Source organism: Notamacropus eugenii, chromosome 1, assembly GCF_028372415.1.
Source record: "Notamacropus eugenii isolate mMacEug1 chromosome 1, mMacEug1.pri_v2, whole genome shotgun sequence".
NCBI classification, from domain to species: domain Eukaryota; kingdom Metazoa; phylum Chordata; class Mammalia; order Diprotodontia; family Macropodidae; genus Notamacropus; species Notamacropus eugenii.
In genome coordinates, this window is record NC_092872.1 from 203,234,191 (window position 1) to 203,253,859 (window position 19,669).

The window sequence follows — 19,669 nt, forward strand, 5'->3', positions numbered from 1 at the left end:
CCTGGTGTAGTGGCCAACCAGACATGGCAGTATCATCATTTTTCCCTCATTCTACAGTGTCTTCATGCCTGTAACTGGTATTAAGGAAGAGAGAAAGAGGATGATTCCTACACTTCCCTCACTTCTACTTTTATCGAAATAAACTAAATAGTTTTCATGCTAAAGGAATTGTCCTAGAGGTCTGTCCATAGTCTTAACATATATATGCTTAGATTTGGGTCAATAGTCTTTCTCAACTTTTATATGTGAGGATATTAGTTTTTAAATTTTTGCTCAGTTTGACAGTATTAACTGAGCATATCCTGTATGCCTTTCACTGTGTAAGCTTTATGTTACATGAGAGCCAGATGTTAAATTTTCATTGTGAACATTACACTTCAAAAATCAGCAAATACTAAAAATCATTTGATCAATGACTCATTGTTTTCTTGATTGTCTACTCTAGACTTAAGAAACTGATGAAGAAATGTTAATGCAGATTAAACTGAAAAGTGTGTCATGCTTACTTTTAAAGAGCTGGTTGTTAAACATTTACTAGTGCACACCTGGTTGTAATATTCTAGTGGATTGGTCAAATCGTCATGAATGGAGGGACTCTCTTTAATGATGCAAGAAAAAACTCATTCTTACCTGGCCATTTGGTGCAAACCTTGGTTCTGTCTTTCTGTGAATCTGCCATAGGAAGTCTACCCAGTAGTGGATTTTCTTATATTCTCTTGATAGTTTGTGGATACCAGTGGAGCACATAAAGTGCCATTGGTTATCTCTTGCCTTTGGGAAGATTGTAAAAGATACCCTCAAGGACATGTATGAGCAAAAGAGTGAGGTGGTATAGCGGGAAGTGAGGGATAAGAGCTATATAGCCCAAATACTGCCCTACTATCTTTTATGTATTTAAATATTTAGTAGTTAGCTGTTTAATACTTGATTAGATGATCCTGTTTAATTTGTGCGAATGCTCCCTTCACTAGTTCAGACTACCATCCATCCATGCTTTTACCCTGTGCAGATCTTATTCTTGTACAAATTCTCTACAGAAGGAGTATAGCTCCAAAACATTTTTTACACATATGCCTTTGTTAGAGAGAGTGCAGAGTGGAGGAAAGAGTATTGTGCTCTGGAGTAAGGAAAGATCTGAAATCAAATTTCACTTTTGACACTACCTGTGTCACATGGGCAAGTCACTCTCCTAACTCTGAACCTCAATTTTCTCATCTGTAAAATGGGGATAATATTGCCTGTAGTATCCATCATCATTGGTAGATTCCCAGCCATCAGCAATGAACCACTTCTTTCAGAGCAAAAACTTGAGGAGAATTGACAGTAGATATAAAACAAGCCTGAGCTCCATCTATAAATCAGGTATGGGGATGCAGACAGATGGTGAATGATATAAAGTGTATACAGCAGTTCATACACCTTAAAACACTAGCTATATACCAAGTTGTCTTCTTATATTGTCATATCTAAAGAGGGAAGAGACTCATTTTACTCAGTCCTAGACAGCTGAACCAAGGAAAATGGGTAGAAGTTGCAAAGAGGCTAGTTTCCATAATATAAGGAAAAAAACTGTCAAACCAGAGCTGCTGCAGAGTGTGATGAGCTGCCTTAGTGAATGATCTCTCCATTACTTGATGCCTTCAAGAGGGGACTTGTTTGGGATGGTTTAAATGGAATTTCTGTTCAAGTATGGGCTGTACTAACTGATCCCCAGAGGTCCCTTCCAGTCTAGAAATTCTGTTACTGCTGTTATTAGGCATAGGGACTGGACTTGTGATTTCAATGAATTTCCTGTGTGAGGAAACTCCCTCTACTGATGTATGTTGGCACCTTCTCTGCAAATTATACTTCATTCTTGAAGACTTGCTAGAATATTGAGAGGTTTCATAACTTGTCTGAGTCATAAGTGTCAGAGGTGAGAATCGAACCCAAGTTTTCATGCCTTTGAGGCCAGTTCCCGAAATGACATGCTGTCCCCTCACTAACGATCATTAGCAGGGATGATAGCTAACATTTGCAGTGTTTTACATCCATCATCTCATTTGGTTCTCCTAATGACTTTATGAGGTAGGTGATATTATTTTCATCACTGTTTTATAGACTGAGAGATTAAATGATATGCCCAGGGCAGGCAACAAGGCAGGATTCCAGCTCAGATCTCCCTGACTCCCAATTCCAGAGCTGTCACTACCTTACCGCCCAACTGTCTGCATCTCCCTCTCTGATTTATGTCTGGAGCTCAGGCTTGTTATATCTACCGTCACTTCTTCTTAAGCCTTTGCTCTGAAAGGAGTGGTTCATTGCTGATGGCTTCCCTTCCCTAACTCCTGAAAGTCCCTCCACTCTGCAGCCAGTCTCAGGACCTCAGAACCCAGTGGTTTCCCCAAGGAGGGCTCATTCCAAGAAGCAGGCGGCTGAGCACACATTTACAGGGCCTCTATCTAACAAAGTGCTGTGCTGACTCCTAACCTGCTGTGATTACTGGAGAAAGTCATTCCTTGGCAGGGGTCACTGGCCCTCGTCCATTGTAAATATTCAGTTTTGAGAAATCTCCGGAGTGCTGTTGGACTCAAATGATCTCCAAGAGAACATCAGACTATGTAGGGAATGTTGTGTGTGCTCTTGCTTCTGGGGAGGTGGGAAGTACCCAGACAAAAACTTCCCTCTGTTGGGAGGGGACAGACACACTGTAGTGTAAACCTGGAATTTTCAGCGATGAACCCCAGGCTGACACTGGGCTGCCTGGCAGCCATTTCATGGGTAGCAGTTCTCACCCATTTTTCTGTTCTACATGTAGAGGAGATAACACAGTGTGCTGAGCTCCTTCCCTCCTTTTCCCTCCCCACCAAGACCTCTGGGTTTGTAGTAAAGAGGATCAGGTTTGAATTGCTTGCCTCCTCACTACCCATTTGCCTTTTGGCCAATGCATTTAACCTGTACGTGCTTCATTTTCCTCAGGTGTAGAATTGGGAGGAGGAGAGGTGAGTCCAAAGCCCTTCCATCTCTAACTTCTATGATCCCCTGAGGAAGTTAATACTCCTACTCCTCTGGTCTCAAAAGCAGTTTTTTTTTAAGTTATTTTTTTCCCTCCATATCCTTGCCTTTCCTTCCCTGTTGTGTCCTTTGTCTTTCTATGGATTATCTGTATCACCAGTGCTTAGCCCAGTGCCTGGCATGTTGTAGGAGTTTACTGGATTATCCCTTTCTCCCAGCTACCTTTCTGGCACTTGGTTTTCTTACCTAGCTTTTGCACCTTTGTGGGGGTGAAGAGATCAGCCCTTTCCTGAGGTTGATGAGCACAGAATAGACATTTGCCGAGGGCCAGTTGGCCTAAAGGTCTGGGACAAACCTCTCCCTTTTGGAAAATATCTATGTCTAGGCAGCTGTTTGCCTTAATTAACTGAGTAGAGTGAAATCCCTCAGGAGACTTGTTTGGCTCAGGACTGGGGACAGAGGATGAAGCTATCCTCAGGTGTTCTTGTACTCTCTTAAAGCTGCAGCATATTCTCTTCTATGAGGGAGAATTGATATTCACTGTCCCCTTAAGATAAGCAGTAAGCCCAGATTATGGGGGAATGGTTGTATTTTGTCCTGTTTCACACCTAAAAATAGTTATTTATAGGGCACGGATGTGTCTTGCTTTTATGGAGTCATTTAATGGAGTGCCATCTTTGTGCCCTTGGTGGGTCAGCCATCCTGGACTGGGAAATAGGAAAATCACACATTATTTGGCGACTTCATCTAGCATTGTCTCCACCATGGTTTGTTTGGATGTCGTCAGTGAAGGAACGGGACTAGAGAATTTGACCACTTATGTTTTTTTCTTTTTTCAGATCTCATCTATAAGTTGTGACCTAAAAACTGGTCTAGAATAGCTGGTGTTTTTGGTCCCTATTCCCTTTCAATTGTATAGTTATTTTAAGAGGAGAAAAAGTAAACCAGTTTAACATTGACTATGAGCTTAACCATCTCAAGCACAGCTGAATTCACCCAATAGTACAGGGTCATATTATTAATAGGGGTATGTTTTCTATCACTTGGCACCTTTGCCAGACAGACACTTGAGACAGTAAGACTTTTTTCATGTCTTCATCACCTGTCTTGATCTCTGTTGGATGATGGATAAATGGTTTGGGGTGGGGGATAGTTGGGGAAACCCTAACAAGCTCAAAATCTGCCTTTCCCCCTCAGGGTTTGAGTCTGATGATTCTGTGATGCTTAATCACTAAAACCTCCTGCTCACTTTTCCTTAACAAAGATGTGAAATCTATTGTCTTTTTACCTTACCTCTTAATCTCTCCCCTGGCCCTGAAACAACAATGGCAAGTGTGTATTAATCATTTCAAGATGCTATCAGAAACAGAAATGCACTATAGCCCTAAGACATTTTCCTTGGCAGGCAGAACACAAATATTCATGTGTTTTATAATAGCTTATGATTTATTGGGTACAGTTTGTGGAAAAGGAAGTTTTATTCCCATAGGATTTGTGTACCTCTCCTGGAAAACACGGGGAATATGGTTACCATTTGTAACCACCAGAAATGTCTAGTCTGGACCCAGTGGTCTGCCATCTTTGTGCAGTGTGATATCTAGGAGTGTGGTCCTTGGGCAGTCCATGTTGATTTTAGAGCAAAAGCATATGCTGCTTTTTTAAAAAAGAAAAATTATTGTTTACAGGGAAAGCTGCCAGTCCTCCTCCTTGGTCGTTCCTCAGAACTGAGGCCTGGAGAGTTTGTGGTTGCGATTGGAAGTCCATTTTCACTTCAAAATACAGTAACTACTGGGATTGTTAGTACCACCCAACGAGGAGGAAAAGAACTAGGGCTACGGAATTCAGACATGGACTATATTCAGACAGACGCCATCATCAATGTGAGTCTTGGCTCTTGTTCTCCAGATTCTGGGTAAGCCAGTGGGGCCTGAATTGGTATGATGACATTGCTTTTTCAAAAAAAAAAAAAGGTAAAGATTGGAGTTCAAACTGCCTTTTCTTGAATCTGAGGTCTTAGGTTCAAATCCCAACTCTTCTACTTATTTACTTGTGTGACACTGGACAAATCACTTTAGTTCAGGGGGTGTGGTTCTTTTTTTGTCTCACGAATCCTTTTGACACTTTGGTGAAGCTTATGGATCCCTTCCCAGAATAGTATTTTTAATGAATAAAATAAAATAGGACTACAAAGGTAAATAATTATATTGAAATATAGTCATCAAAATATTTTTAAAAAGTCTCAAAGACATTGAGTTAAGAACTCCTGTTCACGTTTCTCATCTATACAGTTAAGGAATCAAGCTAATTTTCTTATAAGATTCCTCCCAATTCAAAATTTATCAGGTCAAAGCAATCATTTTAGAAAATGGTTATCAGCATTTTTTTAACCTCTGATGCAGAGTTAACCAGGATAGTCACCATAGCCCATCAGTTGAACTACAAAGTTGTTCATTTAAAAGTGACCATGCTATTCTCTAGCAGTGGACAGATTTCCTCTCATGGAATCTTCCTGGTTTTTGACAGCGTGAGTTCGAGTTTATATTATACTTAAAATTGTCAAAAGCACTTTCATTTTGAGGGAGATATTGCAAGTATTACAGACAAGAGAACCGAGTCTTAGGGAAGTTAAGTAACTTGCCTAACATCTTACTGCTGGTAAGTGTTGGAACATAGTTGACAACAATAAAGTCCAACAGAGGACTTTCTGTGTGTTATACTGTTTGGGTATCACAATGTTCTTATGAGATTCAGCTAGAGGTAGTATGGTGGAGTGGAGAGAGAGCTAATCTTGGCATTGGTAAGTAATTTAGTAAGGGGTCAAGTCCCAGCACTGACACTTACTGGCTGCATGTCCTGGGGTAAGTCATGTAACATCTCAGTGACTCCAAGGAACTTTTCAAAACTCTAAGATACAGAGAAGAAATGCTGACCTGCATTGAGAGTTCTTCTCCAAGAGCTCCCTATACCAATGAAATCACAGGTCTAGTCCTACCCACCCCCAACAAACGAAAACAACAACAAAATGCCTGAGCACAACCCTGGGAAGAAGGTACTACAAGTATTATTTTCTCCATTTTACAGAAGGGGAAACTGACACTCAGAATTTAAGAAATTTTCTTGTAGTTCTAAGACTAATAAGTGTCAGAGGCTGGGTTTGAACTCAAATACACCTATTCTAATACCCAGCACTCTTTTCATTAATATCATGCTAACTCACAAACCCAAGTGTCCCCTTACTCCAAGTCTGTTGTACTTTCTAGGAAGACTTTAACCCTTTAATACTCTTTGGTGCTCCTTCCACATAATTGACTGTTATTTTTGCAGCCTTCTGTAGAGTAGCCCCCAATTTTGCCAATAACTGGCAAGTTTTGAACCCTGGGTGTGGGGTTTAATCTGTGCAGTTTTCTCTATTTTTTTCTCCCAAATGTGATCACTCCTTTTGTAATAGACACAGCATGAAGCTTTGACCCAACCTATTAAACTTGTCTCACTAGAATGAGGCCAGAGATTTTCCGGTACTTTTTTTTCCAAGCAATCTTTAAGAAATCATGTTTTCCCCCTTCAAATGTCTCCTCATAGGATTGGTTTTCTGAAAGCCATTTTTCACGTTGGACCAATTTCTAAGAAACACGATGCAATTTCAGGCACTCTTTGCTTCTAACCAGCAGGCTCTATTCCCAAGCTTTCCTGACATCAGGGTTATTGAGACATGAAGTAATGGAAATAAAATGGAGCCAGGTTAACTCTATGTTCCCACAGTAAGGCAGAGGTAAACCAAATGATGTTCTTTGGATTTTAAATAAAGTAACATCTTATTTCCTTCTAGAAAGTGGGGAAAAAACGTGTTTGTTACTTCATAGGGTAGACTCTTGAACTTCGTTAGTTTTCAAAAATGGCCTGAACCTTTCCATTTACTTTCATTGAGAAGTTAGATGATTGACAAGGTCCAAGTCTCAGGAAAGCACCATAGCTCAGACTTAAGCCAAGTTGGTAACGAATCTGAGTTTCGTACAGTGAAAACTGTGAGGCTCTAAATTCAGAGGCAGACTGTGAATGCATTGACAGAAGTAATTCTAATCCTTTAATTTCTTTTTATTTCAGTATGGAAACTCTGGAGGCCCCTTAGTAAATCTGGTAAGTCTTAAAAATTATTATATTTATTATAATAATAATTATTAATTTTATAATATTTGTTTAGCACTTGATAAACTTTCTTTTTTAATGAAATAAGATTTGCCAAAGAAATTTGTGCAATTACATTAGCTGTTGCTCTCTGAACATCCTAGATCCTGTCTTGTTGTCATTATGAATTTACGTAGGCAGCTAGGTGGCGCATTCAGGAAAACCTAAGTTCAAATCCAACCTCAGATGTTTATTAACTCTGTGGCCCTGGGCAAGTCACTTAATCTCTATTGGCCTCTGTTTTCCATAACAGTAACATTTACCTCCTAGAGGCAGGTTGTGAGGTCAAAATGAGATAATGTTTGTGAAGTGCTTTGTAAAACTTAAAGTGTTATATAAGTGCTAGCTATGATTATTATTAATGACATTTTTGACAAATCATTGCTACTTTATTCATTCAGTAAACATTTATTAAATCCCTATGGTGTACAGAATATTGTGGTAGGCAGTGGACAGATACAGAATTTAGGTAATACATGATCCCACATGTCATGGAACTTATAATCTTAGAGGGGGATATAAAATATCAATAAATATATAATATATTACATGGTTTATGTGACATTACATAAGAGGCAGCATGGTATAGTGGATGGAGAATCTGCCTAAAAGCCAAGAAGAGTTGGGTTTGAGTCTAACTTCTGACATTGACTGTATGACCTTGGGCAAGTCACTTGACCTCTGTCTGCCTTAATTTCCTGGTCTGTAAAATGAGGATAATAACAGCACCTGCCTCCCAGGGTGGTTGTGAGGATCAAATGAGATGCTAATTATAGAACACTTAGCACATTTCCTGGAACATAATAGGTGTTTAATAAATATTTGTTAAATTAAAAAAACAAAAATTTGTTAAATAAATATTTGTCCCCTCCCCTTTGAGTTGTTTCTCTGGTAGTCAGGATGGATGTCTGCACTCACCATCCATTCTCTTGTGCTCAGTGACCCTGAAAACCAGGAGCTGAGGTTGGGACTGAAGTGCATGGAATAAAATCACTGGATTTCAGAATTGGAAGGGACCTCCCTGAGGAGCCTGAACAGAGGCGACCGAAGACTGCATTCATGCCCTCAGCGATCTTGACTATGGCCTAACCAGATTAAACATGTCATTGAGAAATTCTTAACAAAATAAACAAAAGTAGAGTAGAGCTCAGATAATGTGAATATGGAGTTTTCTCAGTTACATCGTGGCCCACAGAGATCTCACATGCAGTTTAGCGGCCTTCTCAAAGAGTTCATTCCTTTTTTGGATAGCTCTTAGGTCAAGAAAACAAGCATTTATTAAATACCTACTATATGCCACACAAGGCCAGCTAGGTGGCACAGTGGATAGGGTTCCTGGCCTGGCATCAGGAAGACACCCATCTTCTTGAGTTCAAATCTGGCTTCAGATACTTCCTATTGATGTGACTCTGGGCAAGTCACTTAACCCTGTTTGCCTTAGTTTCCTCATTTGTAAAATGAGCTGGAGAAGGAAATGGCAAATCACTCCAGCATCTTTGCCAAGAAATCCTCCAATGGGGTCCCAGACTGAAAAATGACTGAAAAACAAATCATGCACTCTGCTAAGTGCTAGGGATAAAATGAAAGGCAAAAAAAACCTCAGACTTTGCTCTCAAGGAACTCAGAATCTGACATTAGGAAGTTTTCCCTTAATATAGATCCAGCCAATTTATTTCTGTGCAACCTCTCCCCATTGCCATTGTATTTTGTCTTCTGTTCTGCCAACAGAACAAACCTGTTCCCTTATCTAGGGGGCTGATGACAAGATATGTCTTTTCTTCTTCATCATTGATTCTTTCAATTGATCCTCATGGGTTGACATTGAGGCCCTAAGATTAGTCTTCCTAAAATGTACAAAGCTAATGAGTCCACGTGGATTAAAACTTCCATCCTGGTCTCATCCATAAGTTAACTGATATTAGATAAAGAATTAATTGACTAAGGACTCAGAGAAATTTCAAATGTCCATAGGTCTTCTTGACTAAAGGTCACAGGATTATAGAATATTGAATCTAGAATGGATTTTAGAGATCATATAGTCCAATGACTTCTTCTTACTTATAAGAGAACTGAGGTCCAGAGAAGTTTATCTCTAATCTGAAGTCACAGAACAATTAAATAATGGAACCACGACCAGATACAATCAGTTTTCTAACTCCTATTTTAATGGTTTTTTTTTTCCCACTCTTTGAAAGACCTGAAGGTCCTTTATGGAATTTCCATTTTAAAAAGAAAAGTATTTGCCAATTGTGGTTTCCAAAGTTAGCAGTTTGCCTTTCTAATCCCATGTTTGGCAAACATTAATCAAAGCTATTATGACTAATGTTTTAATGGCATATCTCCTGCCCCTCCATTGGGGAAAAAAAAGGAAACCATTATAATGAATATGTCTAGTCAAGCAAAATAAATTTCTCCCCACTCTTTCGGGAAATGGGTAATAGGCTTCATGTTTATCCTCTGGAATTATGGTTGCCCACCATTGGTCATCATCATGGTTGGTCAAAGTTCTTAAGTCTTTTAAAGTTTTGTCTTTATAATGTCACTGTGTCATTCTTACTCCTGATTTCTGCAAAGACAAAACTGAAAGTCCCTGACCTCAAGAAACTTAGATTTTTATCAGAGAGATAACATGTACACATTTAAGCATATAAATACATACAAAAATGAAATACATAATGTTTTTGTGGGGAGTGGATCAATAAACCTTCAGTACAGAAGGTGCCCCTTGTACTGAAGTTTGTAGGAAACTAGAAGCAGAGGTAAGATGAGAGTATGTTCCAGGCACTGAGGACCCTGAGCAAAGGCCAAGGACATGGAAGTCAGAATGTGTATGAGGAAGAGCAGGGAGACCAGTTTGACTGGAATGTAGAGTGCATGAAAGAGAGTCTGGAAACCTGGAAAAGTAGGTTGGAGGCAGGTTGTGGAAAGATTTTGAGTGCCTAATGAGCATGTGTATTTGACCTAGGAGTAATAGGGAGCCTTTAGAACTTATTGACCAAGAGAGTGACATAATAAGATCTGTGCTTTAGGAATGTCACTTTTTCAGTCATGGTGGAGGGTAGATTGCCATGTGGAAAGACTCGAGGTAGGGAGACAAATTAGGAGGCTATTATAGTCTAGTGAAGAAGTGATAAGAGTCTGAACAAGGTAGTGGCTATGTGAGTGCAATCTAGGGGATGGATAGAAGCGATGTTGTGGGAGATGAAACTGGTAACTGGTTATGTGGGAAAAGGGAAGGTAAAATCTAAAGGTTGTGAAACTGGATGAAAAGGATGTTGGTGATACCTTCCCCAGAAACAGAGATGTTCAGCACCCACTCTCCTATCTTTCCAGCCTTCTTATACTCTATCCCCCAACTCACTCTTTGACCCAGTGATACTGGCCTCCTGGCTGTTCTACCAACAAGACTTTCCATCTGTTGGCTCTGGGCATTTTCTCTGGCTGACCTCCCTGCCAGGAATGCTTTTTCTCCTCTACTTCAACTATTGACCTCCCTGACTTCCTTTAAACCCCAAATGAAATCCTGCTTTCCACAGGAAGTCTTCCTTAACCCCTCTTAATTCCAATGCCTTCCTTCTTTTAATTATTTCCTATTTATCTTGTATATAGTTTGCTTTGTACATATTTGTTTGCAGGTTGTCTCCCCCATTTGACTTTAAGATCCTTGAGGGTAGAATTTCTTTTGCCTCTTTTTGTATCCCCAGTACTTACCACAGTGCTTGGCACTTAGTAAATACTTGATAAATATTTACTGAATGGATGAATGAAAAGGTAGTGAGTTTTGGGGAAAAGATAATGAGTTAATGTTTGGAAATATTGAGTTTGAGATGCCTGTAGTTCATCCAGTTTGAAATGTTCTAAAGGTAATTGATCATGTGGGACTAGATGTCAGAAAAGAAAGTGAGGTGTTAGTTAGTGTGTTGGACTTATAATTCAATAGTTGAAATACTTCCTTCTACTGAACTTTTTGTCAGCAGGAACTGACCTAATACATTCTTTGAGATTACTAGAAATATTTTTTTCATTATGTATTTAAAAAATGCATTTAGTTAAATATTGATCTTTCTATTTCAGGATGGTGAAGTGATTGGAATTAATACTTTGAAAGTAACTGCTGGGATCTCCTTTGCAATCCCATCTGATAAAATTAAGAAGTTCTTAACTGAGTCCCATGACAGACAGGCTAAAGGTATGATGTCACCCAGATACTCGTGGAGAGCTAATGTAGAGCCTGAGGTCAGAACTCCAGTCTCCCTTGCATGAATCACAGTTGTTGTCAACATCACGGTACCTTTCACATACACGATTGCCCAACCTCTCAGTAAGCCCCATAGAGCCCTCTGAACCTAACTTCAAAACAGAGAATGTGGTGCCAGGACACTTACTTGTTCTCTGTGAACAACTAACAAGGATTGTTTTATATTTTACTTTTTACTTTCATAGGAAAAGCTGTCACCAAGAAGAAATACATTGGAATTCGAATGATGTCACTTACATCTAGGTGAATAAACAGGCTTTTATTTTATTTTATTTTTTTAAATGACACTGAGAGTTAGACTCAAAGTTCACAGTGGTGTCCCTGAATGCCAGTGAAACTTTGTCTGAATTTCTCTGAATGTGTAAGACTAATGATGATATATCATAGAGTAGTAACTCACATTTATGTAGCACTTTGAGCTTTTACCGGCTACTTCCTTCATAATAAGCCTGTACGGTAGGTAGTACAAGTAGTATTAACCTCATTTTACAGATGAGGCAACTGAGGCACCAGAAGGTTACATGACATGACTACAGTCTCATAACCAGAAGTATTAGCATCACTCCTCAAATAAGGTTCTGATTCCAAGACCCACTGCTCTTTCCATGACCTCATGATGCCTAATTTTCTAAAGGCATTCCTTTAAAATGAGATCTTTTCCCCTCATGATGGTGCATACATTTTTCAATGGGAATTTTCACAAAGCTGCTCTTAAAAATATGAGGGTTTCAGTGTCAGGTTAAAATGAGGAAGTCTTAGAAGTAAGGTGAGGGACCAGAAATGCTGGTGAGGAGTTTATACTGACTGTCATATTTTGTAATTTATTCTTTCAACCAAAAGAATTTGCCCCATTCTTTGAAAGCCAGATCTAGAGAGCAGTTTAGTTTTCCTTGATTCTTGTTCAATTTTTGTTAATTTCGCTGAACTATACATCCCCAGAAAACTCCAGACACTGTCTTTCTCAACCCAAGCAATGCTTTGCCTTTCATTTTAAATTTTGTAGAGTAAAGTATGTGGGAGTTTACTTGTAGGAATGCTAGGTCAAGCATATTATTATGTGACTGAGATGACTGGTGATCCATCCTTCCGGCTATCTCTCCCCCTATCTTGAGCAACTTCATTTTAATTTTTACATGTCATGACAGGTTCATAAAAATCTTCATGGAGAAACCTGATGTACTATCATGAGGGAGGGGTTCTACTTATTATTTCTTGACATTAAGAGGATTGGCTAAAGCTATGATAGTTTCCTTTTTATGGGCTTAGATATAAATGACAGCATATTTGATGCCACTTCCTAGGAATTTAATGATTTTGCAAGGACTAAACATGTTGAGTGTTTTTGTTTTTGCAGGGAGGGTGGCACACTGATGGAGGGTGAGGTTGCATTTGGGAATACTTACATCTCACATGAAAGCTTGTAGAATTTGTAATTTATCAAAGCATTTTTAAAAAATGAAGGTTAAATAGTCTTGTTTAGGGCCCTAACCTAGGAAGCTGAGTAGGTACATCCTATTCTGACAATAAGGTAAGGAATAATAATAATTAATAATGACATCCCATAGTCATAATGTGCCTTAAGATTTATAAAGCAGGCTGAATTGAAATCTACACAGCTGGATGATGTGGATGATGTGTTTTCTTCCTCCACAGTAAAGCTAAAGAGCTGAAGGATCGTCATCGAGACTTCCCTGATGTCCTTTCTGGAGCTTATATCATAGAAGTAATTCCAGACACTCCAGCTGAAGCGTAAGTTAGAATTTTCCCCCTCAATATCTTGCCTCTTCCCATGACTGGCCCATTAATATATTTCCTTACAGATAGATGGTTAGCACAAGTGGTTGTTGTTTGACTTGTTGTGTGACATCTCTGGTGTGTTCCTGCTGTGGGATCCAGTTTAGGATGAGGCTTGACTTGAGCTGCCTCAGACAGAGAAGAGGAAGGAGGCCTCCTATTCTCTAAAGGGAATGATTTAACTTTTCTAACAGCTGTGTAGGAATCCATTACGCATGTGTGATGGATCTATGATTTTGTCAGCATAGGGAGTCCCCCATTTCAGAATTCCTTCCACCAAAGCAGCTTGAATTCCATCTATTACTTTTAAGATTAAATCCTGGGGAATTGCCTGAAGAAAAGATTATGTGAATTGTCTAGGATCATATGGTTAGTAAACTTCAGGGATGGAATTTGAACTCAGGACTTCCTGACTCCAGACCACCCTCTATCCACCATAACATGCCTTCTCTATAATGGATATACAAGATTAAATCCTTGGGGAATCTCTGGGGTGAGGTTAGAGAGGGAAAGAAGTTCATTTTTAAGGTTCACATGAAAAGTAGTGGCTCATCTCACAATCAACATATGTTGTATCTCTAAGAAAAGTGGTACCAATATTACCTGTGCTGATGGTGACAGGAATGGAGAGCCATAATCTTATGTTAAAGTTAGAGGACTGCCAGGCTGAAGGAGTATTGTGTAGGCAAAATGTGCTCTAGTATAGTGGAAAGAATACTAGCTTTGAATCAGAAAACCTGGGCTCAAACCCTACCTTCCCTATGTAATACCATTGTAACATGGGGCAAGTAGGGACATCAGTTTCTACGTTTCTAAAAACAAGGGGCTTAAAAAAGATAATTCTCAAGGTTCCATCTATCTCTGAAGCCTGAGATCTCAACACTGAGGAAATTACTTAACCCCTCTCTGCCTTAGTTTGCTCATCTATAAAATCAGGGCAATAATTGTACCATTAACCCCATAGGGTTGTTGTGGGTAAATGGGTGTGTAAAGTTCTATAGGAATGCATTCTATCATTTTGTTTTTTTTTTTCAAGAGATGTAGTTTTCCTAGCATGGTTCAAATTGGGCCTACAGTTACTACACTCTTTTAGAAATTACTTGGCTGAAATAAATTTATCATGCTTGTATCAGCTTTGTAAATTATTAACACTTTTGTATAAAATCAACTATTTTAGCATTAGCCAGAAGCATTTCAGGAAGCATTTCAACAATGACAGTGATAGATGGTTTTGTATTTATTTCCTTTGGAGATTTTTAGGGTACTTACTACTATGAATTATTGGGGATGAATCCTTCCCACCCCCCCAGTGCCATCCTTAATCCTGTATGTTATCTGGGCTATGCTTTTCTTAAGTAGAGCAGAAAGAGACTAGGGGGAATCTATTTTTCTACCTGGCAGGTTCCTGGCATTCATCCTGCCTTGTACAGGGAATGGAAAAAATACTAGACCTTGGAGTGGGGAGAACTGAGTTGGAGGTCCAGCTCTAGCACTTACTAGCTACTTTGCGTGTCTGCTTCCTTAATAAGATGATGTTGGATTACCTCATCTCTATGATCCCTTCTTTCCACTCTAAATCTTATGATTTTCCAACCCCTTCAGTAGCATTCCCAGTGGAGCATATAGAGAGGTCAAATGGAAGCAATGCAATGAATGATGTACTCATATTTTTTTCTTTTACATTGCAGTGGAGGCCTCAAAGAAAATGATGTGATAATTAGCATAAATGGAAAATCTGTGGTCTCTGCCAATGATGTCAGTGATGTCATTAAAAAAGAAAGTACCCTGAACATGGTTGTCCGCAGAGGCAACGAAGATATTATGATCACAGTGATTCCTGAAGAAATCGACCCTTAGGTAGAAACACGAGCTGGATTCCGTGTTTTCTCTGAATTCATTCCCAATCGACTGCTTATAATGACTCTGTGCTGGTACAGGAAACATTATTAGACTTTTGACCAACATTTTGTTTGTTCAACAGAACAGCACTGGCCAACAAAATAACTTTTAATAGATTTAAGGCAAAACAAATGTAATGTTACAGATACTCAGACAATAATTATTTCCTTCTGTATCTTATGTACACAGCATTTCCTCTTCTGCCAACTTTGTCTGTTCCTGCTTAGAGGCTCAGCATTTGTTTCTTTTTTTCTGCTGAGTCTTCATCTTAGCCTGACTAATGAAATTGATCAAATATCCAGTAGGATGGGTGCCAAGTGGATTTCATAATGGCATGTGGAAGAGTTGGTTGGAAACACCACTGCAATGAGATCAACTACTGGAGATCGGGAGTGGGTAAATGCTGGCTTACGAACAGAATTATGGCAGCTTCCTTTCAGAAGCCATGACCCATTGGGAGTACTATGGCCTTTGAATTAGAGCTATTAAAATACTTGTACATATTTTCTTCCCTGTGTCATTTATTTATCAACAGATGGATACATTTTCTGAAATGGTTGTTCTTGATGTTCATCTCATCAAACTAAATCTGTACACATAGACCTGAACGCTTAGGGTGTTCAGCTATTTTTAAGCCATCCTGAGTCAGAGAAGGGTGGCACTAGATGACCTCTGAGGTTCTTCCCAATTCTTATCAATCAGTGAACATTTATTAAGTACCTACCATGTGCCAGGCACTATGCTAAGCACTGGGGATACAAAAAGAGACAAAAGATAGTCCCTACCCTCAAGGAATTTATAATCTAATGAAGACAACTTGCAAACAAATATATACAGAGCAGGCTATATCCAGGATAAATAGAAAATAATTAGCAGATGGAGGGCACTAGAATTAAGAGATATTAAGATGTATTGATTCTTCAAATGCAATAGTCACTATTGAAAAATCATAGGACCACAGCTCATCAAACAAAAAACATCCTACCATACCTCAAAGGGTCAAGAAGTTTTGCGAGAACAAAGCAGATCCAGAAGGCAAGTGCAGAATACAGACAAGGTGTCCTTTGTGTTCTCTCAGTGTAAGGTATCCAAAAGTTGATTGTAACTGGGCCTCAGGATTTCAATAGTTCAACTAAGTGAGTATCTTGAGGTGATTCAGAGAAAATAAAAGTCCAGTGAAGCCTTAGACTCCCTAAGGGGTTAAAGTAGTTGTTAGCAACTCTCTGACTCAGTGAAAGTTTCTAAAGGGTCTGAAAAATCAACTTGTGAAAAATGACTGTTGCAAAACCCTAGCTGACCTTTAAGGTTCCGGCTCTAATATTCTGTGAGACCTCATGAAAGTTACTTAGCTTCTCCAGCATTGCAAAATCCTAGGCTGCAAATTATCCAGTCCTAGCCTAAGTCTTTGTGGTATGGCCCCAAAAGAGAAAAATGCTTATTTAAGCCAAGAAAAGAGACTTCAAATCTGCTTTATTTTGAGAAGACAAAACTCTGACAGACGTGGGACACCATCAAAAATGCGTGCTATGATCCCAGGGTTAATGTTTATCTGCTAAAATAGCTGCTGAAAGACTTCCCGTTCACAAACACCAAATTGATACAGCTAAACAAAAGACGTTAGTCGTTGGTTTCACTAAACATACTCTCCGTGAATGTTAAACTTGGTGAAATGCATTAATGAATTAGTTAGCCAGTCAAATGATCAATAGACGTTTATGATCCTGCTGTGACTTCCAGGTAGCTGATCTATTTATTCAAAGATGGATATCCTATCTAGCAAACCAATATCGGTGAGTCCAGGATGGTCACAGTAGGATTTCAGAAACACAGAAACACATGCCCTGTTCTTGAGAACTGATGATGGTGGTAGTAACTGATTTATCTCCCTTTGTTCCATGTGTGCAGTTTTTTAAAATTCAGTTAATATTTGCTGAGAGCGACAGCAGGGTTACGCCCAGTAACGATGTCTTCAGGGCTCCAGTGTCGAAGGAATTGGCATCTGCACTTTGTTTCTCAGCACGGTCTCATATCTTTGAGGATGGCCACAGGTTCAGGGAGCCTGGGCTCTGTTTGTGTCAAGGTTTTGTTTCTATACATGTTTTGGAGTCCAGGTGTGCCTGTATTCAGTTTATTGTTCTCGGAACAGATGATCAACCATGGAGAAAAGTACCTTGGTGCTTTGTCAACACTCAATAGCGTCGCTATGCAAGTATTGTGGCTGAGACAGGGCTAGGGCACTCTGAATTAAAATACCCTCTGGCATAAGTTGAGAGGTCCCAAAGTTTTAATTTTTTCCTCCAGTTCTATACGTATCTCATCTTTTACCCCACTTTCTTCCTTTGCTAAATATTCGTGTTTGTCTCTTAGTCTTTCTTCCCTACCCTACCCTGTCTTTGACTTGGTGAATATTTCCATATAGACAAAAATTGCTAAGGGAATACACTTCCCAAGATTATTCTCTTTGTCCCGTGAATTCTAGCACACTGGAGATTCTCCCACTGTGCTGGATAAATTGACTTTTAGGACAGCTCCCACGCCAGGATTTCTCCATCTACGTGCTTTGTGCCACGACTGGAAATGTTTGCAAGCTGTTTCGATTAGAAAACTTTCTGTACCTACCACAGAGCTACAATATTGCGAGCCCTGATTATTTTTTTATTTCAGGGGGCGGGGCTGGGAAACTTCACAATCTGAGGGGTGTTGGCCTGATGCTTTCCACCTTCCTCCATTTCTCCCTCCATTTAAAAAAATGCTCCTGCCAGATTTTCCTTTAGCTGATGTACAGTTATAGTGAGACCTTGGCGTTTCAGTACCTCCAGACTATTTCTCAACTGCATCCTGGGTTCTCAGATGATTCTCCGTTCTCTTTGGAAGCCTTGTTGGCTGAGGAATGACTTTTATTCTTCTCCTTTCCCTGGCTTGCGTTGTGTGTACTCGCTCTTCCTTGAGCTGTGCTTTTCTACATGCTTCCTCCAACTTCTGTTACAATTCTTTTGTCCCCAGTGTTTGCAATATGATGAGCCAGTTACCAGAGTGCTTCCCCTGGGGGCCGAATGGTCCCTGCCAATAAATTTGTAATACTTGATTTATGTCAAGCCTTGCAAAATCCACCTTTTAGACTCCCTGTGGTCCAATCAAAACCACAGTTGAAAAGTGCTCTCTCCGTTTTAGAGGCAGAAACATCACTTATCCAACCCTCAGATCTGTACAAGAGAATAGTATAGTGCCTAGAGACTGTGAAACTTTGGACTTGTTTGGGCTATTTCTTCATCTGCGAAACACAGGTATTGAACTAAATGGTTTCAGGGATGTAGATGGCACCTTGGATCATCACATATTTGATGATTTTTTTTTTGGGTGATATTTGATGATCAGGTCCATAGACATGAGTTCACATCCTGTCTCAGAAACACTGTGATTAAGCAATTTACTTAACTTGTCTCAGCCTCAGTTTTCTAATCTGTAAAATGGGGAGGGAGGGGTCACTAAGCTCCCCTTCTATACCCTTCACAAGATATTTGTTGACTTGGTGGCATGTCCAAAGTTTACAATTTGAGACTGGATGCAAATCAACTTCATGTGGCATTATCTTCAGTACTAGCTACTGCCACATGATAGTAATGCTTCTTTCGGATTTCTCTGGATTGTTCAAGAGGGTTTGTCCGAGCAAAGAAACTGACACTGAGACCCTTTCTCTCTGTTACTTCTCATCTCTGAGAAGAGAATTCTATTTTCTCTGGGATGTAATATTTCTTATCATTCTGCTAGACCACAGAGATGAATAAATCCTTTATAAACTGCAAAGGGCAATATACATAGGATCTTTTGCCCTGAGTGAATTTGCTGGAAATTCAAAGACTAAAATGTCTGCTTTCCCACATCACATTGTCTCTTTGGTAATCTTCAAGTTGGGAGGATTGGGGGAAGGAGGTGTAGCTGAGATGGGGGAAGGGGGGGATCTTAGACTGTCATGGGCCCTTCACTCTGGTCCACTCTGGTTTCCTATTTACTGTTGCTTGAATAAAAATAATTTCCTTTTTTTTTCTGGAAAAAAAAAGAAAAGGAAGGCTTTAACCAGTCCCTTCTGAAGTCTCTTTTTTTTTTTTTTTTTTTGGGGGGCAATTATTTTTTTTTTTTTATTAAATTTATTTATTTAACTTTTAACATTCATTTTCACAAAATTTTGGGTTACAAATTTTCTCCCCTTTTGTCCCCTCCCCCCCCAAACACCAAGCATTCTAATTGCCCCTATGACCAATCTGCTCTCTCTTCTATCATCCCTCTCTGCCCTTGTCTCCATCTTCTCTTTTGTCCTGTAGGGCCAGATAGCTTTCTATACCCCTTTACCTGTTTTTCTTATTTCCTAGTGGCAAGAACATTACTCGACAGTTGATCCTAACACTTTGAGTTCCAACTTCTCTTCCTCCCTCCCTCCCCACCCCTTCCCTTTGGAAGGCAAGCAATTCAATATAGGCCATATCTGTGTAGTTTTGCAAATGACTTCCATAATAGTTGTGTTGTATAGGACTAACTATATTTCCC

The 19,669-nt window shown here is 39.5% G+C and overlaps 1 protein-coding gene across 1 annotated transcript in view; it reads left to right on the top strand.

Moving 5' to 3' along the window:
• HTRA1 (HtrA serine peptidase 1) overlaps positions 1-15,630 on the top strand; it is a 69,610-nt gene extending 53,980 nt beyond the window's left edge. Inside the window, exons 4-9 of the mRNA XM_072624720.1 lie at positions 4,680-4,874; positions 7,096-7,128; positions 11,251-11,365; positions 11,620-11,677; positions 13,088-13,183; positions 14,917-15,630. Of these exons, the coding sequence (XP_072480821.1) occupies positions 4,680-4,874; positions 7,096-7,128; positions 11,251-11,365; positions 11,620-11,677; positions 13,088-13,183; positions 14,917-15,085 (666 nt within the window). The 3' untranslated portion in view covers positions 15,086-15,630. The remainder of the gene's footprint in view (positions 1-4,679; positions 4,875-7,095; positions 7,129-11,250; positions 11,366-11,619; positions 11,678-13,087; positions 13,184-14,916) is intronic.
• Positions 15,631-19,669: the final 4,039 nt, after the last annotated feature.